Source organism: Epinephelus lanceolatus, chromosome 12 (assembly GCF_041903045.1).
Source record: "Epinephelus lanceolatus isolate andai-2023 chromosome 12, ASM4190304v1, whole genome shotgun sequence".
Taxonomy (NCBI): Eukaryota; Metazoa; Chordata; class Actinopteri; order Perciformes; family Serranidae; genus Epinephelus; species Epinephelus lanceolatus.
In genome coordinates, this window is record NC_135745.1 from 5,392,690 (window position 1) to 5,420,090 (window position 27,401).

The window sequence follows — 27,401 nt, forward strand, 5'->3', positions numbered from 1 at the left end:
ATTCATATTGCATGCATTCCAGTGTAGTATTGTGGGTAATAAATTCTGTGAAATCCAGTGAAGTCTGAACCACAAGTGGACTCTCTGGAAGCCTGCAGAAAGTCTACTTGAGGTCGTAACTGAGGATTTAGACAGCCCTAAGCCCTCTCCGACTTCCTGGGAAAGAGCCTGCAAAGCCTGCGAGTCTGCAAGTGCGGGGAAGTCCGAACATTTAGATTCAGCCAAGGTGTGGAGTTTGACTGACGTGGCCAGGGTCAGTCAGCTGAAAAGACCCTATCAAGTTGCATCATGGGAAGTGTGGTATTCAGTATTTCTGCATTTCAAAAGTCAGGATGTCTCAGCTTCTGCTGCTTAAATTCTGACTCTTTTCTTGTGAGTCCCTCAACTTCATGAACACCCAACACTAAATCAGTGGAGTAGCCCTGTAAAGTTAATATTCGTCTCCCTGCTTTCACTATAAATCCAACTACACATCACTAAGAAACTCAGATCTAAGTGTGCAATGAAGGACAGTGGCTTTTAGGTTTCCATTAAAACAAACAGAACCTGTCTTGACTTCCTTTGTAGTGACCAGACTTCCAGGAACTTAAGAAATACTGAAGATGTGACACTGAGGATTCCCAGTAAAGAACATCAAAAGAAAATAATGAAACTCAAAGGCCTCAAACACAAAGGATTGTGAGGCTGCCTCTTGTTTTGTCATGTCACAGCTCATGTTCGTGTAAATACACGTGGAGGAGTGCTGGCAGCACACACACATGGAATATGTAGCACATGACCTTGGCTCAGGCTGTGTCTAATTCAGTCTGCTGTAGTTTTGAGGGCAGCACCGCAGGCGACGCTGCACACCCCGCTCCCACCCAGCACCCCCACCCACACATGACCCCAGGCTATCTGTCTGACAGCCAGCAATTAGAACTTCACCAGTAACTACCCCAGACCCTCATTACCAGTTAATTAAATCAAATCTATCAGGAATTATCTGCTTAAACCTGGGAGGAATACCTTGAAGAAAGCTTTCAAAACCTCAAAAGTGAGGAAAGGCAGAGACGAAGCTTTTGTTCTGCAATATGACCTTTTATCTGAGAGTGAATAATTGTTTGACCTGTGAACAAAGCTGAGTTATTGATTCCTGAAACTGATAACATCAGTTCATTCATGTCCAGTTTCTCAGGTTTCTTATTTGCAGCTTTATTTCAAAGGCTAACTATGCTTTTAGATAAAATATTTTGGAGGCAATGGGCCTCATGCAGCATCACTGTCTTAAATTTCTCTTAATTTTCTGTAAAGAGAAGTCACTCTGGCACATGAACCAGACAACTGGAGAGATGGCAGCAAAAAAAGGCTGGAAAAAGTTCTGCAGTAGCTGAATTATTAAATAAACTCAAATGTGATTTTTCCAGAGCAGTGGTTCTGAAACGTGTCAAGTTTGTTAAAAAAAAACAAAAAACAAAACAGAAAACACTATTTTGAGGTAAAGTGAATTTCTGGAACAGAGCTCTTATTTTGAAGTGTTGTTTCCTGCTGTAGAGTGAGTGACAGACAGCTACTTAGGGTCTGAATATTATCCCCCACCACTGCTGCTGATACGGCTTTTATAGCATCACAAATGTTTTGCCATTTTGACACCTAGATTTAGCAAAGAGCAGGGCCATTTGTTCCTGTAACGCCAGGAAAATGTTCTGGACCAGTGGTTCCTAACTGGTCCAGTCCAGGGATCCAGATTTCTCCTTAGTCATTAGTTCAAGGTCCACACAGTTTAATACATTTAGTGTCATATTTGCGCTTGGCCATGTTGTTGAACTAGTTTGCTGTTTCTGTTAACTAAGTAAAAGTACTTATACCACACTGTAATTTTTAGTAATACTGGTAAGAGCTCTACATTGAAAATGTTACTTAAGTGAAACTGTGTGAGCACAATTAGGAAAATATATTTCAGTATTACAAGCAAAAGTACTCCTGCAGAAAAATTTAAATCAATTTAATTGGAAAAAATAATTAAACTAATTAAAAAGTAAAGAAGCCTGTTCTCATATTTAACAAGCTGGAACTATAAAATGATTAAATTACTCAAAGTAAAAGTACCTCAAATGTGCACTATAGTAGAGTACTTTAGTACATGTACTTAATTACATTCCAGCACCGGTCAGCAGAGGGACGCACAGTAACTGAAATGACAGTAACTGGGATCAATGGACCAACTACAGTAGGATTTTTTAGTCCTGAATGATAATTCAAACATTATACTCTAAAACATAATAATCTACATTTAATTATATTCGTACGTTTTTATGTATCTCAGTTTTTTTCCCCTCACATTGGATAAGCAATTTGCGGACTGTGAAAACAAAATGTTTCCTCCTATCTTTCCAAGAGTGCTCTCAACCACTTGCAAAATGAACTTTACAGAAGAGAGGAGCAAAAAACAGGAAAACATTGGGAATTCCCACAAATCAGTGAACTTTAACAAAATAAGAAGACTTTATGGATACGAACAAAACTACGAGGAAATTTGTTCGTATAACATTTCTTGCATGAGGCACAATGTTTTTTAAGCTTGGACGTGATAAAAAAGCAAATAAAAGCAAAGAGATTTTTCACAAACATAAAGTACAGTTTTTATTCCAAAAAGCAGCGTGTATGAGCTGAAGCCTTTACACATTCTATTTGAACAACAGAAAAAAGTTAAAATCTTCTATAATTTAAACATTCGTTTCATAAAAATAACATCCATTTATTTATTCTCAAACAGGTAACAAAAAGCTACAAAATGACTGGAGATCTATGCACAGAAATAAAAACATAGAAAAGTCAGTGTGGCTGGACTGTACACAGGTGGCTTCCTGATCTGTTCCTCCTCCTCTTCATCCTATCATGTCATTGTTGCTTCACCATCAAGTGAACTTATACGTGTGACTGTCAAGGAAACTCATTTTTGTCTGCAGCACATGTCACAGCTGTCACAGAGGTAACACAACTAATGGGTATGATGCAGGGCTGCTCCATCATGGCAAAAATCACAATCACTATTATTTTGGTCAATGCTGAGATCACAATTATTTAACATGATTTAAGAGGAATACCTAACAAACATTTTAAACTTAAAAAAATGAGAAAAAAAAACACTTTTTTACAGTGGAGTTTCTTAAACTCTAAATATAATTCAACTGTTAACTCCAGCGTGTCCACACTGTAGACTGTTCGGGTGCTGCACTGCCCTTTTGTTTGAATTCTGCCTCTTTCGTTCCGTCAACATAGCGTTATTAATAAACATTTTGATAAATGATAAATGACATTTCTGAACAGATGCTGAAATGCAACTGTAGCCAGTATCTCACTAACCAAATATCCTTCTAAAGCTGAACTCTCATATGTGTACATGTGTGATAACATCTGTGTACATAACGTATCCTTTATATTAATTATATAATATGCAAAAAATTGGATGGCTGTTCATGTTTAATAACAGTATGGCTCCACTTAGTGTAATCCATAGGTGCTATCATGCTATAGCAGCAGTAATGGTCTTATAAGAAGCATTTTGTCCTGAGCTGTCATTGCTGTAAAGGATATGAGTCGTAGTCCAGTTTCTGGGTGAGAACTCCTGTCAAGATGAACTCAGCGTTGTGGACATCTGGACAACACAGGCAGCAGCAAAAACACATCAGCATAAGTTTAAATGGAACATCAGCTTTACAGACACACTCATCTCTCCACAACTCTTTGCTAAATCTGGGTGTCTGAACTCAGGGTCACTTGCACCAATGCGTACAAACACACATACTAGTTTTCATTCATTTATGAGTGAAATTCTGCTCTGTAGACTGTTGTACAGGACAATGGCTGCAACACTAGGTGGATGAGATGGACAAAAAACAAAAAAATGTAAGAAATACAGTAGACTAAGAAATGAGTGCAGTAAAGAAACACAAGACATTACAGTGAAGAAGTGCAGTAAAGAAAGGATAAGATTTTGAAAGGCTTAACTGGATCGACCCCAATATTGATCGTTAAGATCATATCGGGGCATCCCTACTCTTGACTATTTTTTGTAATTGCTTGTTAAAAGGGTACAATACTCAGCATTTAAATGAGAGGAAAGCACAATCCAAACCAAGAACCGTTACCTACAACTATTACGGGTTTTTTTAAATGATAGTTATTATTATAGCTATCGTTCTTGGTGTGGACAACACTTTATACTGTGAGTGTATGTGGATCTGTGTGAGTGTGTGTCTTACCAATGTTTTTCAAGAAGTATTCTCTACAGAGATGGAGGTCATTGTCGCAGGATATTAAAATGATTTCTGGAAGGTTCTGCAACAAAAGACCAACATATAGTTAGAATTTTTTAAATAAATAAACAAAATGAAGTCAAACTATTGTCGAATTATCAGATATTTTAGCATCCATTTTTTTCAATCTTTAGTTATACTAATATGTGTTACTGAGTTTGTTTTATTATGAAACCTGATATGAACATAAATGTTACCATCATGATTCTTGTGGCTGTGAGAACTTTGGTTAAAAATCCTAGAGGCTTATAAACCCTTAACTGTTACAGCAACCTGATTTTGCTGCATATCAAAAACATCTCCCAGAAGAATCAATGTTTTTCAGGACATGACAGGATATGACAGCGGACATTAAAGACACAGCACTAAAGAACTGTAGGTATTTGAAGGACCTTGTTCTGTTTATGCTCCATGATCTTTCTGTAGGAGGGCTGTTTGGCCAGCAGCTTTCCACCAGCACTCTCCAGGATGGGTTTCATGGTGCTGAGGCTGGGGCAGATCCCTGGGGTGAGGTAGAAGTACTTCCCCTACATCACCCATCACATGAAACAGACAGAGAGCCAGTGAGGCAGGGAAGGACAGCGACAAAATTCATTCAATTGAGCCAATCCTACTTTACAAATTTTCACCACTGTGTAAGCTCTTTCCAGTATTTCAACCAGTGAGAATAACCTCAATAACAATACAGTATCATCTGCCTGATTCATTCTTTCCATCTGGTTAAAACTCCAGTCCAACTGGTTTCAGAGTGAAACCAGTTGGACTGGGAGTGGGAGTGTGAATCTAACCTTGAAGAGGGGTGCACTGTGGGCTCTCTTTAGTGACTCCTCCAAACTGAAGGCAAACAGTACTTCCGCCTCTGCATCCCTCAGAATATAGCTCTGCTCATCTGCAACACGCACACACGCACACACACACACACAGACACACAGACACACAGAAGGCTCAGTCACTACTGTGTGAGACAAATGAAATCAAAGTAAAATAGATTTTAAATTTATACTTTAATTTCATAAATCCTGTCTTTTCAGTAGGAAAACAGACTCGAAAGGAAAAAGGCATACTGAAACCCAGGATTAGTAGGGTTCAAACCCTGAATGGGAACAACACTAATGAGTTTGTGCTGGTACAAATGCCACAAACACGTACAGTACAGGCCAAAAGTTTGGACACACCTTCTCATTCAATGCGTTTTCTTTATTTTCATGACTATTTACATTGTAGATTCTCACTGAAGGCATCAAAACTATGAATGAACACATGTGGAGTTATGTACTTAACAAAAAAAGGTGAAATAACTGAAAACATGTTTTATATTCTAGTTTCTTCAAAATAGCCACCCTTTGCTCTGATTACTGCTTTGCACACTCTTGGCATTCTCTCCATGAGCTTCAAGAGGTAGTCACCTGAAATGGTTTCCACTTCACAGGTGTGCATTATCAGGGTTAATTAGTGGAATTTCTTGCTTTATCAATGGGGTTGGGACCATCAGTTGTGTTGTGCAGAAGTCAGGTTAATACACAGCCGACAGCCCTATTGGACAACTGTTAAAATTCATATTATGGCAAGAACCAATCAGCTAACTAAAGAAAAACAAGTGGCCATCATTACTTTAAGAAATGAAGGTCAGTCAGTCCGGAAAATTGCAAAAACTTTAAATGTGTCCCCAAGTGGAGTCGCAAAAACCATCAAGCGCTACAACGAGACCCAGGAAAGGAAGACCAAGAGTCACCTCTGCTTCTGAGGATAAGTTCATCCGAGTCACCAGCCTCAGAAATCGCAAGTTAACAGCAGCTCAGATCAGAGACCAGATGAATGCCACACAGAGTTCTAGCAGCAGACCCATCTCTAGAACAACTGTTAAGAGGAGACTGCGCCAATCAGGCCTTCATGGTCAAATAGCTGCTAGGAAACCACTGCTAAGGAGAGGCAACAAGCAGAAGAGATTTGTTTGGGCCAAGAAACACAAGGAATGGACATTAGACCAGTGGAAATCTGTGCTTTGGTCTGATGAGTCCAAATTTGAGATCTTTGGTTCCAACCGCCGTGTCTTTGTGAGACGCAGAAAAGGTGAACGGATGGATTCCACATGCCTGGTTCCCACTGTGAAGCATGGAGGAGGAGGTGTGATGGTGTGGGGGTGTTTTGCTGGTGACACTGTTGGGGATTTATTCAAAATTGAAGGCACACTGAACCAGCATGGCTACCACAGCATCCTGCAGCGACATGCCATCCCATCCGGTTTGCGTTTAGTTGGACGATCATTTATTTTTCAACAGGACAATGACCCCAAACACACCTCCAGGCTGTGTAAGGGCTATTTGACCAAGAAGGAGAGTGATGGAGTGCTGCGGCAGATGACCTGGCCTCCACAGTCACCGGACCTGAACCCAATCGAGATGGTTTGGGGTGAGCTGGACCGCAGAGTGAAGGCAAAGGGGCCAACAAGTGCTAAACACCTCTGGGAACTCCTTCAAGACTGTTGGAAAACCATTTCAGGTGACTACCTCTTGAAGCTCATGGAGAGAATGCCAAGAGTGTGCAAAGCAGTAATATCAGAGCAAAGGGTGGCTATTTTGAAGAAACTAGAATATAAAACATGTTTTCAGTTATTTCACCTTTTTTTGTTAAGTACATAACTCCACATGTGTTCATTCATAGTTTTGATGCCTTCAGTGAGAATCTACAATGTAAATAGTCATGAAAATAAAGAAAACGCATTGAATGAGAAGGTGTGTCCAAACTTTTGGCCTGTACTGTACAACAAAACCTGGTGCACAGAATGTCTCCAAATTTAGTGCTCCTGCTCTGGAGATTAAGTATTAGCCAAGATCTGAAGTGTCATACTGACTGGTACGTGTGGGTGTGGTATATTTAGCGTCATATGCTCTATTATGCTTTTGCTGAATTTACTGTGGACTGGAACAAGTTAGAGACACGAAACTTGGTTACACAACTGAAAGTGATGTCCACCCAGCACTAAGTCCTGAACACACTCACCAAGTTTTATTAACATCTGACAAGGAAAGGGAAAATGGTGGAACGTTAGGCAAAACTTTTAGTGTGCAATTACTGAAATAAATTGTTAAGATAAAACTAGAATTACTGCCCTGTGGTTGTATACCTCCATGTATCAGTCAAGTTTCTGTTACAGTTTACATCCATGTCTATGAAAACATGGATGCTTCACACACATCTTCCCCCCAGCAGCACAGAAGATCTGCACAATCAGCACAGTTTGGTGGTCACCCAAGATTAGTGTCACCAATTCAGTATCTGACCAAATGTCTCCCCTTCTGTTCCTGAGTTATGACACTGAATAATGGCCAGAAAGGGGTTTTATGCAGAACATTATGATGTCACAGTGAAGCTGACCTTAAACCTTTTGGATAAAATGTGTCATCACTTTTCACTGTCACTGTCATTCACTGTCCTGTTAGACATTTGTGTGAAGTTTTGTCATAATTATTAGCATGTGAATTCTTGAGTTATGTCACAGTGACCTTGACCTCTGACCTAATGCCATCAAAATTAAATGAGTTCATTGTTAAGTCCAAGTGGACATTTGTGCAAAATTTGAAGAAATTCCCTTGTGGTGTTCACAAGCATAACTGTACATTCAAACCAAAAGCTTCCAAAGAGGCAAAGTCTCTTGTGGACGCCCAAGAAGCACGACTGTCAAAAATATTTGTGGCAGCTTTGGTCGCTCTAGTCGCTCATCATGTGAATCATTGAATGTTCGATTGTGCTTGTCAATTTAAAGGAGCTGCAAAGCGGACTACTGGCTTCAAAGCAGCGTAGTTGCTGCTTGCTGTTGTCCAGTCAAAAAGCTCACAGTTGGCCTACAGAAAATTATGTTTGGTCAATGAAAACAGAAAACGTATGTCATCCCATTCAAACCAAGCAAGGAAGACCTGCATGCTATGTCGCAACATTAGCCTGCAATTCTCTCCTCTATTACTAACATTACACACTTTGAAACTTACCAGACTGACCAACTACCTCCGCAACGCGGTCCCAAGCCTCATTCTTTTTATTTTGGTGTCTGTGACTGAACAGCGACACATCATAAAGGACAAGCCATGTAACCAAAGTTACATGGCTTGTTCTCTGGGACCCTCTTCATTCAAGCACATCAGCATTCCAATTGGTTGCCGCCGAACCGTGTCAGAGCTCATTACCATAAAGTTAAACAAGTTTTAACTCCCCTCCGGAGCTGTTCCGGTCGCCCAAGATGCGCAGCTGATGATGAAGTCGCCCAAGTCGCTGGGCTCTCATTGAAAATGAATGACTTCCGCTTTGGAAGCTCTGGTCGCTTTTGGTGTGAATGTACAGTAAGTTGGACATATGTACATACAGACAGACAACCTGTAAACATAATGCCTCTGACCGCGGCTGTTGCCAGCACAGAGGCATAAAAAATGTGAATGGTCTCACTCCTTCTTTAGACAAATGAAGTTTGTTTGCACAGTTATGTGAAGCCTGAAACCCACTTGCTGCTGATTTTGTCAATAGAGCTGTCTACTTCTATTGAGAGCAAAAGGGTTTGAACCCTGTATGGCTGCTTGCATCAATATTTTTTAAATTATTTTTTGGATTGTCAGCAGTATCAGCCCTGACCCACAACACACAAAGTCACACATACCCACAAACTTCTGGCTCCTCCAGCTCTCCTCCAGCCACTCTGGACTGACGATGTGTTTGACCACAGACATGGCGGTGAGGAACTTGACAGTGCGGGTCACCTTACTGGCCACCAGGTGAGTGACTTTCTGACTGCTGTCTGCTACTTCTCCACCTAAAGCATGTAACCTCTGCAGAGAAGGGAAACCATCAAACACTGGGAACATTCAGCAGCAGGAGACAGTCAGTACATTTACATGCATGCAGTAGTTGAGCTAAGCTCATAGCTCGGCTAATCAGTCAAGTCGGATTTCTTGTCTTGTCTGAGTATACATGCAGAAGAGAAAATCGAATTTCTGACCAAGTACGTCTGACTCCGCCTCGATAGGCAGCGCTGTGTCCTTTTTAATATAATGCATACTGAACTAGTTCCAGTTGACTCGAAAAAGAAGCTAACGACAAATGAAGGTGACGGAGATGGATGTAGTTTCCTCGTCTGTCCAGAAGTGCATCTTCTGCTTCTCGGTCGCCACAGTGTTTTTTTGTTTGTTTGTTTGTTTGTCTTTCCGGCAGTTACTGCTCTCTCTCCTTCTTCTTCCAGGTGAAAGCCCGCAAAAGAAATAGTGGTGCATGCACAAAACGCTGAGTCCGACTCCTGATGGACTAAGTGGATACATGCAGCAATAGTTCTATTTTCAATGTTTACATGCATTTAAAAGTCTGGTTTCAGTTGGACTAAGCCAATAATTCAATTTTCTCAAGCTGCATGTAAATGTACTGAGTGTGACCTCATTAAAGCACTTGATGATATGAGTGAGTGTAACAGTAGCATCCTGTCTGATGGTTGTACACTGCTCTGTTTAAATAGTGGGGCTTTGTGAGGTCTGATGCTAATGTGGATACAAGTGACAAGAAAAGACATAATGATACACATGGTGTTTGAGTGAGTGATCAGGCTGACTTACCTTTGTGTACTGCTGTACTTGCATGGGCTCAAAACCTGTGAACATGACTCGGGGAGTGGACTCCGGAGGAAGCTTCTTATTGGGGGACTGGATCTCTTCCAGTCTGCACACACAAACAATAGTACTTACACTTACAATATAATCCGGACACAGTTATCTCGACAGTTGATGTTTGGTTTAACTCTGCCATTTTACACTGACAAACTGCCTGTTCCCAGGTCTGGTATACTGACCTGGCCTTCTTGTTTGCAGGCTGGTTGGTGGAGTCAGTTATCTTCTGCTTCTGGAGCAGCTGGAGACTCTAAACACCACACAGCCATAACAGGGAACAACAGATGAGCCAACACAGCACAAACACAGGTAGCACAGCATCTATCCTTTACTATCTCTACTGACAGAATAATTTTCATACACTAACAAGCATTACATCAAATCTGGTCTCTGGGTCAATCTATTTACATTCACTGTACATGTGGGTCACACCATGGACGGCTTTATCTTTCATGTTTGAGTAATGTGAAAGCAAACGTTTTAAAGCTCTACATTTAAGCCAGCAATTTATAAAGGGCAACATAATTAACACTGGCATGAAAGTATTGGGAAAAGTTTTGTCAGCAGCAGATTTCACCACCATCTACAAGCACAGAGTAATGCCAGCCTTATACCAAACAACTTTTCAAGCTATTTCACTGTCGCAGACCAATTTTCAAGGTCGGATTAAAATCATGACAGTTCTCCCTAAGTTAGTGAGCGCTCCTATGATCTTAATCATTTGGTGTCAGGTGGTCCTAAAAATCAGTCTGAGCTGTTTTAAGTCAGTCTTTATCTCGTCTTGATGTTCCGACAAAATCAAACATATTTATTATTATTGCAAGTTGTTAGTCTTGGCTAATGCAAATACTGAAGTTCAATTACGTCAACAACCAATAGCCACGGTCTCTCCAGCAGCTAAAAAGAAGCAGCAAACCAGGCAGACAGTAAAAATAAAGGGGACTCCGGAGAGGTACAAGAATGTGAATAAGTCTCTATTCGTGTGCACTGTGGAAAAGGAGGGGAAACTAGTGGAGCTGTGGAGTGAACAAGGGTCTGTGTTTAATTCAGCATGTATCTGATCCACTAACCAGTACTTATTTTAGTGAGAGACCTTCATTTTTAAACGCTTTGCCTCCCATTCTCACAGTCTCCTCCTACTTAAATACTTAATTGTGTTTTTGGAGTTTAGTATGTTTAAGATACAGGAAAATGTAATTGTCACACTTTAGTATTTGAAGTCTTTTAGTGTATGGTGGGCATAAAGTATATGCAAATTCAAGGTCTAATATTTTTTGGTTTGGAGAGCAGTTATATTTGGAACTAGTGCAAGCTGTAAAACAAAATACAAATAAATTTGCACTGAATATATGATTGATAAAACAAAAAAGTTTAAGGGTAGCATTCAAAGGAAACTGATCTCTCCCCAAGTTGTTTAAGTTGTTAAAAGCAGGTATGTAAGACGGATGATTCATGGGAAACTGATCTTTTTAGTCTCAGTTATATGCTTTCAATTACTCTCCAGCAGAGCAACAAAATGTCATCATTTCAAATGGAGCCATGTTAGGCTGCTTTGCATATAGGTACAGCAACAGCAACGAAAACAGAATGAGTCAATGAATGACTGAGCTGTTTTTTGACACAACAAACAGAAGAAAGTGTGAAGCACTGTGGCATTCATGTCATGAAACAGCACTTCAACAAACTCACCGCCAAAGCTTCGGAAGATACTTTAATCGGCGTTCTCCAGGCAGCTACGGAGAAAACAGAAGCAGGACAGTTTAATTTACACACGCACACACACACACACACACACACACACACACACCAAGGCAAAAAGCATCTGGCAATTACAACCCAAACACTTATTTTCAAATATTCTTTAGATACAATATCAAGCTTAAGGCGTTTTCATTACTCATACTCATGTCATGTAGAAATACATACAGTAAGGGCTGAGAGATATTATGGAGTAAATCAAATATCACAATATCTTTGACCAAGTGCTTTGATATCACTATTGCGATGGTATAGTAGGGTTGACAATTGTGTTTTCACAATATATTTACATGATGAGATTTTTGATAAACAATCATCAGTAATGTGTATATAATGAGGCCAAAACACAAGTGCCAAAAACTGCAGTTCCTCTAATGGCCACTTGAGGCTGGTTATTATGGTTTTAATTTACATTATTAATTGAGTGGTCACTATGAGTAACAGGTGGGTGCTGTCCATTGACAACTTGGTACCATATCAACAATGTTTTGTTGGAGTCTTGTTCAGTGTTTGGTTGTGCTAGAAAAAAAACCTTTCAGGAGTGGGATGTTCAGTTTTTGAAGTAAGTACATTTTGTTTTGATGCTTTGTAGCCTATGTTTTGCTTTTTGCTATTTTTTACAAACAGCATTCGTCTTAGCATTGTCATGGGTAACCACAGCTGTAAATGCATTGTGCTACCCAGGCTAGCGTTAGAGTTATCTCCCCCCCCCCCCCCCCCCCCCCCCTCATCTAAATATGGTCACTTCTGGCATAAAAAAAGACAAGATGCCAAAATTCTACACTTGAGGCTTCAAAATAGAAGTCCGCAAACCAGTGGGTTACATCACATCACGGTGGCTACATCCGTAATTTTATATGGTAAAGACAAATAATAGAACAGCTAGAACAGTCTGGTAAAAATCGAAAAATGGCATAATGTAATGCAGCCTTTAAAACCATGATATCCAAAATACAAGACGATATCTAGTCTCATATCATGACATTGATATAATATTAACATATTGCCAAGATCAGCATATAGTACATATACTGTATATGTCTACTTTTTACCTCAATATCCAACATAAAATCACTCTGTTTTAATAATGGTATATTCAACTGTACGTACCCAATAGGTTCTGGACCAGCTGTGGATTAGGCACCAGTGGTTCGGGGTGCGTGTAGATGGAGTATCTGCTGTGCTGAATCTGTCTTAGTGCTTCAAAGTTTCCCAGCAGTATATCACACAGCCACTGGGCGTTCACACATGGGATCTTCCACTCCTTTGCCTTCTCATATTTAAGCCCACTGGGTCTGAGGAGAGAGCAGCAAAAGGGCCATATCAACAACACTGTACCTGGGCCTGCACAGGCCAACATGGCCAGGTGGCAGAAAACATTCTGAACTGATGGTGCAAATCCTAATATTTGATACACAACACATAGACTCAATTTTGTTCTTTTTACAAGTCTGTTTTCAATTTGATCACAACAGTAAGATCTTGTTATCTATCCTCTGCTACAAGTGCTACAAATGATACCACAGGCAAGCGCTCATCCATCTCTCCAAATCTTACTCTTTACAGATGAGGACAGTGTTACTGCGACACAGATATCCCGTATATCTGGCACCAGCAAGGTAGGCCATCAACTTCAGGTCGTCCCTGTCAGCATCCACAAAACCTGTCACTGATATAATCTGTCAACAACAGATTAAAGGTTAGAGGACCGAGATAATAGGCAGACATCACAAACATAGAATGGTAAAGAAATAAGACATTGAAAATGATAGAAATGACTGTCAGTACCAGAGTGTAAGAGTAATGTAATTCAAAAGTATTATCCTAAATGAGTTTTGGGTGGAGGCTGTGCCTCGTCACTGATTCTGTCAGACAGATTCTCAAAGTGTGAGCCTGGAGTGTGTCCAGATTGGTGACATTTAGGACTGCACCTCTGCTCTTTGTTAGTGATGTAGTTCTGCTGGCTCCATCAGCCTGACAGATCTAGCATATTCTGAGGTAGGGTTGCAGCCAATTGACCTATGGCTAAGCCCCGCCCTCAAACGCGATGAGCCAATCACTGTGCGTATAGCCATTCCCATACATTCCGACATTCTCTGCCTGGACGTTCATTGAAATGCATTACACAAAGTCAGTTTTGTTCGGTTTTATGAGCTTTTTCTGAGATTTGAAGTTTAAAAATGGTCAAACGGTGTGCATGGGGTACATGCAACTCCAACACAAGGTATCCTGAGAGGCTGGGCGACGGGGTGTATTTTTTACCCTTTCCTAAACCACATCTCAAACGAGAAAAGTGTCTCCTTTGGATAAAGTTGTGTGGTAACGTTAGACCACAACATCAACTCAACATGAATAAGATTAACAATGATGTCTACATCTGTTTTAAGGTAAGTCAACATTGTGTTTGAGGCAACATATTGTCACTTTGCTGGAAAGAAATATAAAGTTATCTTTAACATCTCTAGCTAATGTTAGCTCCCAGCCGCGTTGTTCATCATGTCACCTTGTTTTCATTAGCCTATTTTGTTCTAGTTTTTGTACTTTGGTGATCGTACATCATTGTTAGCTGTTGTCCAAAGGGCTCTAGTTAAACTGAGTGCATGAATACTGATCCTCTATCTTGTTGTCTTTGATGGTGACTGCAATAAGATGCGGTTTATCACGCTTACACTGGGACCTTTGGCTTTTTGGCTTGTAATTTAAGCTTTTCATCAACCTTCTCAACAATAAAATGATTAATATATCCCTCCAATGCATAGTTTAGGCCCATTTGGTTACTTCTCAATGACATCTGATCGATATGTCTCCAAAAATCATCAATTGCCTCCTGCGAAATGCCGTGTACTGTGACACCTGCCATAGCACCGGTCACTGAATGTTGATAGTTTGTCTGAGTGAGTGGAGGGGGGCGTGGCTTAGCCATAGGTCAATTGTGGAGCATGACATCTAGCAATGGTTAAAAAACTACCATTGCTGCCCCACATGACGGACTTTAAAGGAATTATTTGCTGATTTTTAACCAGGTCTGTGTCACCGTAGTGTAGGGAGTGTGTGCAGATGAATGGTGTGAACAGCCCCCCTGTCGCCAGCTTCAAAAGCTCTGCCAGATGATGCAAAACACTTCATTTTGTTTCATCGTCACCTGGATTTTCGCTCATGGCACAGGCGTGGAGTTCCCTTTGTGCTAGTATGAGAGGGAGCAAAGAACAAACTCCCACACCATGGTGATACAGAACTGGTTGAAAATTGGCGAAGTATCCTGGGTTCTTTATGACAAGAGAACTGAATATAGATGCCTATGATAGACAGACCAAATTATGTCCTTTCATATTTCAGTGAAATTGAAATGCTTCAGGTCGCTGGTTAGTACACCTCCCTGTGAAGGTATTCTGGGAGGGCCAGAGGGCCCTTATTGAAATCTGAATCTCATTAAGAATTTAATCTGGTTAAACAAGATGGGTAGTGGGAGTTGCCAAGTTCTGAGAAAACATTAGAATAAAATGGCAAAAAAAATCCTTGATGTGTAAATGTTAATGCACTTTTTTTTTTACTGTCAGTGCATTTATCCGGTACATCAACAGATCTCAGGCTGGTAGCATGACTAAGCAAACCAAAGTAGCTGATTTCTGTCAGTTGGACCTACGTGCTGAGAGCAGGGTTTGGCTCCAGGAGGAAAGGCGAAGGGCAGATGTAAAGTCCGATGAGGAGGAACCATCCTCTTCCTCTTCAGTACAGTGTTGAGCCAGTGGGCTGTTACACAGCGCTTTCCCTCTCTGAGTGCCTGGTCGAGAAAACACCACAAACAACAACAGTGACAAAGACAGCATGTTTTGGGCAAATTGAATCAAACTTGGTTAAACTAAACTAAATCAAGACCTGCATGACATTCTTCATGCTCGCCCTTTTCCTAAAGCTATAAATTCAGCTTTCAGACAGTCAGTCCACTCTCCTGTCAGCATGTTTTCTTTGTGATCTCTTTGTCTTCTATATCGCTTAATTCTGCTACCTGATGCACCATTTCTTCTCAAGGATGTGCACTTTTCTCTCTACTCTTGTCCCTGTACACAAACAGCTGCACCTCCAATCATCAATCTGTCAAGCTTCTGCCACCACACTCATTGGACGCATCTGAGGTGGGGATGAGTCCACCTCCAGGTGCTTTTTTTTTTTCGTGAGGCCAGTATATTTTGTTAATTTTTTGTGCAACAGGAGTACCCTGTATTTACATGTGTAAACTCTATGTGAACTGTATGTGAAAACCTACTTAGCAATAAACTTCTTTCCAATTTCTGTAGGTTTGCAGTGTTTATGTCAATATCAATATACATACACATCACATTGCATGCTGCACAGAGGTAGAGTACTTAATAAAGTGGTGTATGTTCAGATAGCACATATTCTTACCTGTACATACATGGTGCTGACTTGACTCTCACACAGCAGGTGTGTGCAGCGGCTGGTCAGGGTGGGGTCAACAGCACCTCCACACGCCTGGATGACCTGAGGGAGGGGTTTAGTAAATATGAACAACATTTATTCCTTTATCTTTGCTGCTCAGTACAGTGGCCCGAAGGCTCAATGCACCGCAAATTAAAATAAACACATACAAATAGACAAAACAAAAGCAAACAGAGAAACATCTTTACCAATTTGACAACACATGCACAAGATTTAGAAAAAGCACTCCAAGAAGCTCGCAACACAACAGAAACTGTTTCTGGGGACACTAAAATGTGATGCACACGGCTTGTTCTTGGCTTGTTAAGTAACTGAAGTCAACAGTCTATGAGTGGCATTGGAAATGAGCTAAAATGTAGTTGTTTTTTGGGTTGTTGTTTTTTGTTTTTTTTTTTAAACATTGTGACCATGATTGAGATAATTTTGATTTTGAAGATCTCTGTTGTTAACCTAGTGTTAGCCAGTCAGCTAACATAAAGTGAGCCTGCTTTGTAATTATTTCTGAATCATTTAAATTGGCAAGCTAATAATACGCAAAAGGCTAACACTAGGCTATGTTAACAGTAGATATCTGCAATCATATCTGAATCATGATCACAATATTAAAATACACAAAACAAAACAAAAAAATACATTTTAGCCTATTTTCCTACACCAGATTTCAATTACTTCATGAGCCAATAACCATGGCAACTGCAAGCATTTCCAAGCTATGTGCATCACCTTTTAAGCCCAGTTCAGACCAAATATTCGGGATGAAACAAGTTGAAACAGTCAATGACTTGCAATGCACCGTTCTGCAGTATTCTAAAAACCTGATGGCTCACACAAATGCAACTAGATGAGACAGTGTATCATTTCTATGCAACAACTCTCTGTATTTCCATTCTGATTTCCAGCTTTTCAGGCTTATTTTGTGGCTGAATATTATTTGTAACCTCTTAAAATATGAATGAGGATAGTGATAGTGAGATACTGGCTACGGCTGCAATTGTAGGAGTGATGAAATTGCCAAAAACAGAAACAAAACAAACATCAGATTGACTGTATTCATAATCAATACACCACAATAATATAAATAAGCAGCGCCAATTAATCAGTCAATGAGAATATCTGTGTGTGAAGGGATATAAGCACATACAGATAGCAGCAGCGACCCACCGTCCAACACCACACACCATGAGGAAGGAAACGGAGGGCTCGGCTGAGACGGAGCACCTGTGCAACAAGCGAACACTCCGTCTGCAGTCATTTTGACTTTACCAGTGGACTTCACTACAAGCCGATGGGCTGTAGAAACAGGTGACGTTCTTTATGTTTTAAAACCAGGTGCCGGAGATCTGACCAGCTGAGTTGCAGGTGACACCATCAGTCGGCTTGAGTTGAGCTCAGACCGACCAGATCACACCGCTACAACTTTTCACTGCAACGTTCTGAAACGGTTTCATCTCTTCCAAATCACTGGTCTGAACTGGGCTTTAGTATCGCCTGGAATAGTTTCTGTTGTGTTGTGAGCTTCTTGCAGCACTTTTTCTAAATGCTGCATGTGTCGTGACATTGGTGATATTTCTTCATTTCCTTGTGTTTTATCTATTTGCCAGTGTTTTTTAAATTCGCAATGCATTGAGCTCTCAGGGCACCAGCACTCTGCAATATTTCTGTCTTTTTTAAACACATGTTGAATATATTCATCATGCATGCAGTATGTTTAATCATAAACATAAACTGCTGGTTATTTATCACAGGCCGTTCTAAATGGATGAAGGATGACAAACTTCTTGCTTGTTTTGTGTGACACAGTAACTGTCTTACCCTCTTCCATGTGGCCAGGAGTTGTTTGTCAGCCATCTGTTCTGGGTAGTCAGCAATAGCAAACACACAGCCTAGCAGGAAGCCATCCTGTGGAACTGAGAATTAGAATAAAAATAAAGTACACAAGTGAATCTGCAGGTTCAAGAAAAACATTTGACAAGACCTTTTTAATGGACCTGCACTGAGAACTGAGTTCCAAACCAATTTTAGAAATTAAATTAGGGAGGAAGGTTCTAAAATCAGTGACAAAAGTTTCTCAGATAGGTTTTTATTGTCAAAAAGGTCCATAACAGAGAAAAACTCCATATTTAAGTGACTGAACAGACCATTTTGGCCCTATATGTACACTAGGCAATGTTTTTCACACACAGTATGAGAGCATTTCCAAAGTGGTCAGCATGGTGGATAAATCTCAAAACCTTTTGCAAAATAATGACCTACCCTGTCCAGGGTCTGTATAGCAGAACAGTTAACACTACTATTTGTCACCTTAACTTTGTATGTGGTCACTCAATTCAAATATCAAGTAGAGCTGAACCTGACTCGGAATTATGTCAGTATAATTGGATCTGGGTTAGGAGCAGGGTTAGGGTTAGGGTTTCACTCTGAACCAATGTTTTAATGTAAATATATGAAACAGTAGGGCCTGGAGTGACCAAAGTAAACCTCCACGTTGACTCTGGGTGTACTCACTTTCTTGTCCTGGCTCGTGTCCAAACAGCTGGGAGATGTGAGGAGGCTGCTGGAGCTGAGGCTGCAGCGTTGTCTGGTTCTGGTGCTGCTGCTGCTGCTGTTGCTGCTGCTGAAGGGCCTGCTGGTTCTGATGCTGCACAGCCTGCTGCTGTTGCTGATTCTGCAGGTGGTGCTGCTGCTGCTGCATCTGCTGCATGTGTTGCTGCTGTTGTAGGAAATGCTGCTGCTGCTGCTGCTGCTGCTGTTGTTGTAGATGCTGTTGGTGTAACTGCTGTTGATTCTGCTGTTGCTGCTGTTGCTGTAACATCTGCATTCGCTGTTGCTGCTGTTGGAACTGCTGGAGCTGTTGTTGTAGTGCCTGTTGCTGCTGCAGCTGCTGTAAACCAGGCCGCAGGAGCTGCTGAGGCCGTAGCTGCTGCTGGGAGAACGCATGCTGCTGCTGCTGCTGGGAAAACATCTGCTGTTGGTGCATTTGCTGCTGCTGCTGCAGAAACTGTTGTTGCTGTTGGGGTAACTGTGCAAACCCTTGCTGCTGTGTGACCTGCGACTGTTGATGTTGTTGCTGTTGGTGATGTAGCTGCATCATCTGATGCTGCTGCTGGAGGTGCATCATAGGATGCTGCGGTTGCTGCGGTAATTGTTGGTGTTGTTGCTGTGCAGCCTGGTGTGACTGTTGCTGTTGCAGTAACTGTTGCTGCTGCTCTGCTGTGAGGGGCTGGCCGGGCAGTTTGGACTGATTAAACAGAAGAGGGTTGGTACTGTTTGGGGTCTGAGCATGGCTCTGATTGGTCTGCTGCTCCAATGGCTTGGTCTGATTGGCTGTCAGATTCTGGATGATCTGCAACAGAGGACGAAGACGAAGTTAAAAAGAATGAACTGATGTACATGATAACAGTGTTACCATGGCCTCATTGCTGGTCCATATTCAGTAACATCAGAATGATACGTCATGAAATGTGGCAGTGCCCCTCCTCAGGTAGAAGTTGCCTCAGTGGCAGCAGGCAGAGAAAACTCAGCGAGAGCACTGCTGGGATTTCTTACATGTGCTACGTTGGCAGGTCGATTGGCTGGCTGCATGTCAGAGTTGTTGGTGATGTTGCGGAGGGTTCGAGCAGCCTGGCTCCACCCCTCTGGAACTGATACACCTAAAAAGCAGACAGAGGTGACACCTTCAGTAAAAAAGCATTCTCGGAACCCATCAGCTGTATTCGGCATCTGACTTCCAGCAGACGGCGAATACAGCCTCTGGGGGCAGACCCCTGATTTTTTTTGGCATTCCGATTTGATTTGGGTGGAGGAGGCGAATTTCCGTTTCAGACTTCCGTTTATATATAAGTAAATATGCTGAACCATTGCAATGGATTCAGAGTTTGCAGTGACACCAATTATGTTCCACCTTGTTAGTTCACCGCACAGACCGTTTAACATGGCAACAACTGCAGCCGGCTCAAACGTGATTGGTCAATATCACGCGGACTACAAACAGCTTAAAACCGGAACCCAGGGCTCTTCCACTCTTCTTCCGGAGGCAAGATCTCCGGAGTTTGCCTACAGACTCTACATTCACTGAATGTAGAGTCTGTTTATAGAGACTAGTAAAAAAAAGATACTTATAAAAAAAAAAAAAATAAAAATAAAAAAAAAGACGTGTGAACTTTTTAAAAATCTCAACCTGCACAGTAGCTTTCTCTGGGTGCATATTTGGTAATTCATTGTATAAACCGAGAGAGAGAGAGAGAGAGAGAGAGAGAGAGACTCAGATCAACCAGTAAACCTAGCAATTCAAAGTTTTTGTCACTGTGTTGCCTTTTTCTCACCTCAAATGTTTTCAGAGACATATCTTAATGAACCATTCAGCTGTAATTCAACATGTTGTTGAAATTAAATATCTGGTCATGAACCCAAATGGTGATCCTAGATCTCTCTGTGAGACATGTCCACTGACGACCCATGTGGAGTTTTGGAAACTAAAAATTGCCAGTGTCAAAATTTAGGACCAAAGTGTCAGTAGAAACTTCTGCTCAGACCCACATCTACAAAAACAACTAATCAGAACAGCACATGAAATGACAAAACTAGCAAATGGCCAGAGCTTGTTATTTACTGTATTTCAAAAAATGAGAGGGGTTCAGATGGACATTTCTACTGCAGCTCACTGATTTAGCAGATGTTCATCAAACAACCTGACTTACGATCAACCTGAGGTCATGGACTTTATTTAGAGCATCTCTTAAACTTGTCAGATGCTTGTTACCACACAGTGTAGGTTTTCTAAAGTATGCCTGACAGTTATATAGAGCTGGAACTATGCAGCCATGTGGACTTTCCTCCCATACTGACCTTGCTGTGTGGTGTGACTGATGGCGGCAGCAGCAGAGCGAGCCTCTGCGGGCAGAGCTCCTCCACTGCCAGGTACAGGAGGAACAGTGGCACACAGGTTAATCAGCCCGCTGCCTGTGGACGACACTGGGTCTTTGCTGCCGGGTGGCCCGCCTCGTCGTCTGGCTGTGCCGGTCGCAATAGGAGGGGTTGGCGTGACGACTTCAGCCGGTGTCCAGTTGAGGTTGGTGCCCTCCTTCTCTGTGGAGGAGTCGTCATCAGAGTCATCAAACATCCGCTCACTGCGGCGCTCAGGTTTGCAGGGAGACGTCGGGGAGACGGAGTTCAGTTTTTTGGGCCCTGGTCGTCTGCGGGGGCTGGACTCCTCACCAGATGAGCCGCCACTGGACAGCCGGGATCGCCGCGGGCTGTAGCTTCCATCTGAGTGGGAGCGCTGGTCGTATGACTCAGCTTCACTCTCCTCCTCTTCCTCAGGCTCCACGTATGTGAGTCTGGGGTGATAGAGCATCTCATCCTTCCTGCTTTTGTCTGTAAAAGGTTTATAGGGGGAACAAGTCACAGTTGTTGTGTACATCATATAATCACATCCTAGAATCTAAACCAACCACACTGTGCAAACTAAAAAGTGAAATGATGCATAATTACACCTGTAACAGCACCAACATTACCTTTAACTGAATCTATTATCCAGTCCGGGGTGACAATCTTGATGCCTGGGTGTTTTAGGGCACACTCAAACTTGGCCTGGAGGGCAAATGAATAAATACGAGTATTTCTAAGTGTCCATAATGATGAATATGACAGTCTTTCATTTCCACTTGTTCTACAAAATATGCTTTTACATCACATGAGTTTGTGTAAAGAGCCTGCGATCAGCAGTGATGCTAACAACCAATAACTCCATGACAGAAGTCCTTGGCAAAAACAAGCACAGTGGGACCAGTAACAAAGTAAAGATATACACAGAGCATGCACTTACCCCCTTTGGTTCTTTGACTACTAAGTGGGTAACCTTCTTGTTGAGGTTAAGTTGACATTCTCCTCCATAAAAGGTTATGTACGCCCACAAAGTGTTGAGATCTTCTGGAAGCTGTGTACGAGTGCATGGATGTACTTTGTTTACTGCAGAGTAATTTAATTTATCTCTCTTGTCTGCATATATTTCTCAAAATTTCACAATATGTACATATTGAGACCTTGAGAACATTAAAATAGATTTCTTGAAGACAGCTCTCACACACAAATACACACACACTTACCCTGGGAAGACAAGCTGTCACACCAAAGAATATCTGTCCTGATTCTGGGGAGAATCCAGTGACTCTGTGGGGTTCATGGTTATAGAAAAACACAGGAAAATGCCACTCTTATTGTGACATTTTGATAAAATGCACACATTCTATGATCTTCTGGGCCAATGAATCCCTCCAGTTTCTGGAGTTCTAAACATTAATATTCTGCTGTAATTAACACTGTTCTTTTATTTTTTTCTCTTCAAATTACACCAATTTGAGATATTGTGGGCGGAAGGATACGGTAACAGGTCTCCACATCTGACTGAGAGGATCACCCAGGATGGCTGGAAAACAGGGAGAGAGCAATAAATTAATGTTTGATATTTTCTTCTCTCTCAGGTACACTGGTTCAAAGTGGTTTCAATCAGTCAATCAATGGAATCAATTCCTTTGTCAAAAGGTGAAATCATATAAAATACAGTTCCAGTGAAAGGTAATCCTGTCAGTCAATTTTTGCCTGTTTTTGTGCTCTTCTTACATTGTGGCCTGCTGCTTTATAATTGTCCATGTTTCCAGACTGGCTGCAGCGCATGTATTTAGAGTGTCCTGAATGGTTCTGATAATTAATGGTTTCTGGTTGTGGAATAATTTAATTGTAGTTTTGATAGAGTTGCTTCTGTTTTACAAATTGAATCCACCACAGACTCACAGAGTTCACTGATGTCATCAGTGACAGTTATGGTGGTGTCCTGGAACATGTGCGCCAGACTGTGTCATGTAGTCCAGACTGTAGGATGGCCTCTGATTGGCCTGATCATTTCATGAACTCTCGCATCACTGGGAGCATGCATCGCAGTTCATTTACATACTTTGATCTCAACAGAACAGCTGCATGGTCTCTCTTCCCAAAGCGGGGGTTTTCATCTTAAGGTTAGCCTGATCTGAGTGTCCAGTTGCGGGTGTAATGTCGGCATTACTTGTCTGTGAGCAGTTCAGGTCTTTGCAGAGATCCAATGGGACAGCCTCTGCACTCAGCCATGGCCGACTGCAGATGTCTGTGTCAGTGATTGATGTAAATTTACTTGGTAGAAAGTGCGCTTGGCATCTGACTGTCAACAACTCCAGAGCAGGTGAACAGTAACAGCACAGCATTTCAATATTGTCACATGACACCAGTCCTTATTCACTATAAAACACAAGCCTCCTCCTCTTCCTTCCCAGTCCTCTGTTCTGTCATATCAGCATATAGAAAAAGAGTCACCTAGTTGACCAGTATTGCAGCATTTAGCTAAGATTTTAAATAGAGGACAATACAGTTCCTGATATCCCATTGGAAACTGATGCGAGCAAGGTATCCTCCAGTTTATAATCCAATGCCTGTACAATGGCCAGCAGGATGCCTGGCAGAGAAGATCCATGTGGCCAGGATCGCAGCTGTTGTTTCATTTCTCCACACTTGCCACGTTGCCTCAACCAATGCAGACACGGATGCAGAGATGGTCTTGCTTGTCCATCTATGTGGTCGGAATCATAGTTGGTGCTAATCTTCTCCACCTTTTCCTCAATGTTTACATTTGAAAACGTTGACTGGCCAAGTAGCAGAGTCACAGGAGGAGAGCAGTGAGTTGATCTCCCCATCGTGATGAGTGACCCATAGCCATATGCAATCACCACCCGACACCAATCACAAACAGCACAACCAATATTTGTAAAATAGGTGAAAGAGCATAAATTTACCACAAATTTAGAACTATTACTATTTGACTGAGATTTCAAATTAACATTAAGAAAACTTACAAAATGATCACCTCCAACATGCTGTGATTTTATGCATTAAAGGAATAGTTTTGGGAAATATGCTCATTTGTTATCCCTCTGTTTTTAGTATTTATGCTTGGAGAAGGTGACCGGCTGCAGGACTGCTTTTGACCCAAAATAAAAAAGACGAAATGGTAAAAAAAGGAAAGGAAAAAGCCGCCTATTTAACTATAGAGGGACAAATTGATAAAAATGACACAAAGACTAACCTTGGTTAGGTGTGAACATACTCTGGCACAACCCTTACCTTGACAACAGGCAGGTCAAAAACTTCTCTTGACTCGCCCACCTCAGGGTTGTCCCCGTCCTCTGCAATGATGTGAGTGGCCAGAGCATTGTAGGACACCTCCTTCCCTTTTCCCGCCTTCAGCAGCTGCACCACCTGAAATATCAGCAGAAGGTTCAGTGCTACAGTCAAAACTGGTGTCAATACTAGCCCCTTTAAGGTGGGAATTTCACACTAATGACGCCTCGCTGTTCTGTATAAAGGCCTTGAACACCAAGCCAACTGTGTACCATTGGTCAATGTTGAAAGCGCCCATAGCCCTCGTCACTGCGGTGCGTCCCAAACCGCTGACCCTTGTCAGCGCTAGTCAGCTTTTTTTGTAGTCAGTGACTCCAATTTATGTGCCCGGGGGGTGAATGAAATCGCTCTGATTGGCAGTTCAAGAGCTAAAGTCAAGAGGGAGTGAGGTTGAAACAAACTTGTTACATAGGGTCAGATTATTTTTCTTTAGCCACTGAGTTCTTTAGCAGACACATTTCCTGATGGTTTGTGTTATTGTTCACTGGCACACGGTAAATATGCTCTGTTCTTTCAATAATGGATTGTGTTGTTAATGTGCCAACTGGCTAACTAGCATCAAGACTAGGATCAAGGTTGGTTTCCCTTTCGGATGATGATTACAGACAACTACCTTCTGCTGGTGTGGAGAATTATTTCATCTCACACAGGCGCAGAACGCACATGTTGGTTGGCCGTCAGTTGAAGTGTCTGCAGTGTGTTCACGTGCAACTTTTTGGCCAAGACACAGGCAACGTGAGGTGACACAGTAGGGGGCTTTTGTCGCTGCTAGTTGTCTGAAATTGGTTCGGCAGTAATATATCTATATATCGTACAGTCGTTACATCGCACGGCCATACCGACACATAAGTTATGTGTCGCACTAGAGACCGATGCTGTTGTGTTGTCGTGTGTTTGATAGCAATGCTAAACCACTAACATAAAAGTTGTCTTCGATAACAGTTAAGTTCATAGCAATTTCTTAAAAAATAAGTAATTCTTTAAACAGGTGTTGCAGCACGATAATTATAGAAGGCTTTAAAATGATATTACAGCTAGAAAATTAGTTTGAGTATGTGCTAGTTGCCACAGAATGTTATGAGGACCTGCTTTGAACACACAAAAAAACAGAGCTATGTATGGTCCATTTTCACACAGCTACACAATATGCTGCTATGATTCATAACAAAGAAGCAAACATGTCAATCAATCACTGTCACAACGTCTTTCTTTTGTGATAATTTAGTTAGGAGTAAGTACATGTCTATCAAACACATTCAGAAATTGAGAGCATTTCCACAGAATTCAAGAAATACTAATGGATTTCAAAGGCTGCAGCATTTCAAATCCATAGAAAACCAAGTCAGGTGCCTCAACATGAAAGACTAGAAGTGACTTAGATGTGATACAGACAGTATTAGGATTGAAATGCAAAAGGACCGGACACTACGGGCAGAAAAGGAAATGGCAGTGAGAGAGTGTGTTCCAAATTGCATAGTTTTGCTTTTTACTGTTAGTGGGTACTGCAGCTGTCCTTAAAATGTACATACAGTTGCATGCAGTATGCACACAATTGGGACATACTACTTCCTCTTACATCACACCCTGAACTTTGACCCTCTTTCTCATACATCTGTTGCCTTGGCAATCAGCTATCAATGAGCTGTCAAGTCATCTGTTTGCGGCTCAGTCGATGTGACAAATCTTCCACTACACAGAGGATTGTGAGTCAAGATAGCCAGAAAAGCATGCTGGCTTACGTAAACTAGGACATCCTGGTATTTTTGATATACTGCACATGACATACTATGTATTGGGACATACTAAAAATCTTTTCATGACATATTAAACAGTATGGTAGTATGGGTATTCAAATGCACACAGGGTGTTTTTCCCCAGTCAAGTGCACTGGATTAAAACTGGGATTGTGCATATTTTAGACAACCAGAAGAGTATATGACTCATTAACGTTTGAAACACAGCTCCCACAGAATTCAAAATGAGGCACTGGTTTAGGTTTTAAGTGAAAGGGCACTATGGACAACTACTATACAGTGACGTTAAGTCCTCATGTTGTTATTGCGCTTGAGCAATAGCTTCACAAGTTGGTGTACTACTTGACAACAAAGTTGCGTTTCATTCATTGTTAAAATCACATTACTTAATGGGATACAGCAGTTTATACGTCGCTTCTTCTGTATATAAACACGCTGAAAGAGAGGTGCAACTAAGATCACTATTTGGCAGGAAGTACAACTCTGTGCCACAGGTCCCCGGCTCCAACGAGTGAAATAGCGGCGATACATGCGCAGTAAAGGGCGCCCTATTGAGCAAGATGCTGATAGTCACAGGTTGATGCAGAATAACATTGTGCATTATTCTGCGCACAAGAGTATTTCACTGCCCGTAAGAACAGCACTGAGGTTGCTGGGCGGTCATGGTTTAGAAAAAACAAGCTAACAAACGCCGGCTTTATTACTAGCTTAGCAAGCCCTTTGACAGATAAACCGCAGGCAATAAGCTAGCAGCTAACCTTCTGTGCAACTGCGAAACTCATAGCTAATGCTAAGGGGCTGCATGAAAAGTGCAGTGCTGTGTAACTTAGCTTCTAAACAAAATATTCAGTCAAGTCGAGTATCATAAACACAATCTCACACATAACTTTACGGGACAAAATATAGAGACCGCCTCAATACTTAAATGTTAGCCAAAGAGCAAGCTCACTGTTTTCATGTAGCATGTCAGCCAGTTAGCTAGCTGGTTAGCTTCTGCTGCAGCACCTCATTTAAACTGAATGGTGCTAGCAACTTAGCTTGCTACCAACTTAGCTACAAGAAGCTAACGTCCAGAGCCTCACCTTTTGGTCAATGTCCCCTACCACGTAGAATTTGACATCTTTGAAAAGTTCGTCGGAAACCTTCTTTTCCTCTTCAGACATGATTGTCCATTAATATCATGTGGTTATATATAAAAAACCTAGTCAAAAGCTAAAAGATTAAAAGTGTCTATGTTACAGAAGCTGCTTTGGAGCGTACAGTAAACGGGGAGACACTCTAGCGCCAAATCGCTG

General features: G+C 41.5%; 1 protein-coding gene across 1 annotated transcript; it reads right to left on the bottom strand.

Moving 5' to 3' along the window:
* Window positions 1-2,593: 2,593 nt before the first annotated feature.
* On the bottom strand, window positions 2,594-27,401 carry paxip1 (PAX interacting (with transcription-activation domain) protein 1). Its single transcript, XM_033651286.2, has 23 exons — window positions 27,189-27,401; window positions 24,296-24,430; window positions 22,531-22,574; window positions 22,255-22,318; window positions 21,975-22,085; window positions 21,664-21,739; window positions 20,996-21,523; window positions 19,697-19,800; window positions 18,656-19,493; window positions 17,963-18,057; window positions 16,097-16,192; window positions 15,336-15,473; window positions 13,250-13,371; window positions 12,803-12,987; window positions 11,624-11,667; window positions 10,117-10,184; window positions 9,884-9,986; window positions 8,941-9,109; window positions 5,084-5,184; window positions 4,688-4,822; window positions 4,242-4,317; window positions 3,574-3,634; window positions 2,594-2,910 (listed from the first exon to the last, which is right to left on the bottom strand). Exons 1-23 carry the CDS (start codon window positions 27,267-27,269, stop codon window positions 2,895-2,897), a joined length of 3,390 nt encoding a protein of 1,129 aa, XP_033507177.1. The 5' UTR covers window positions 27,270-27,401; the 3' UTR covers window positions 2,594-2,894.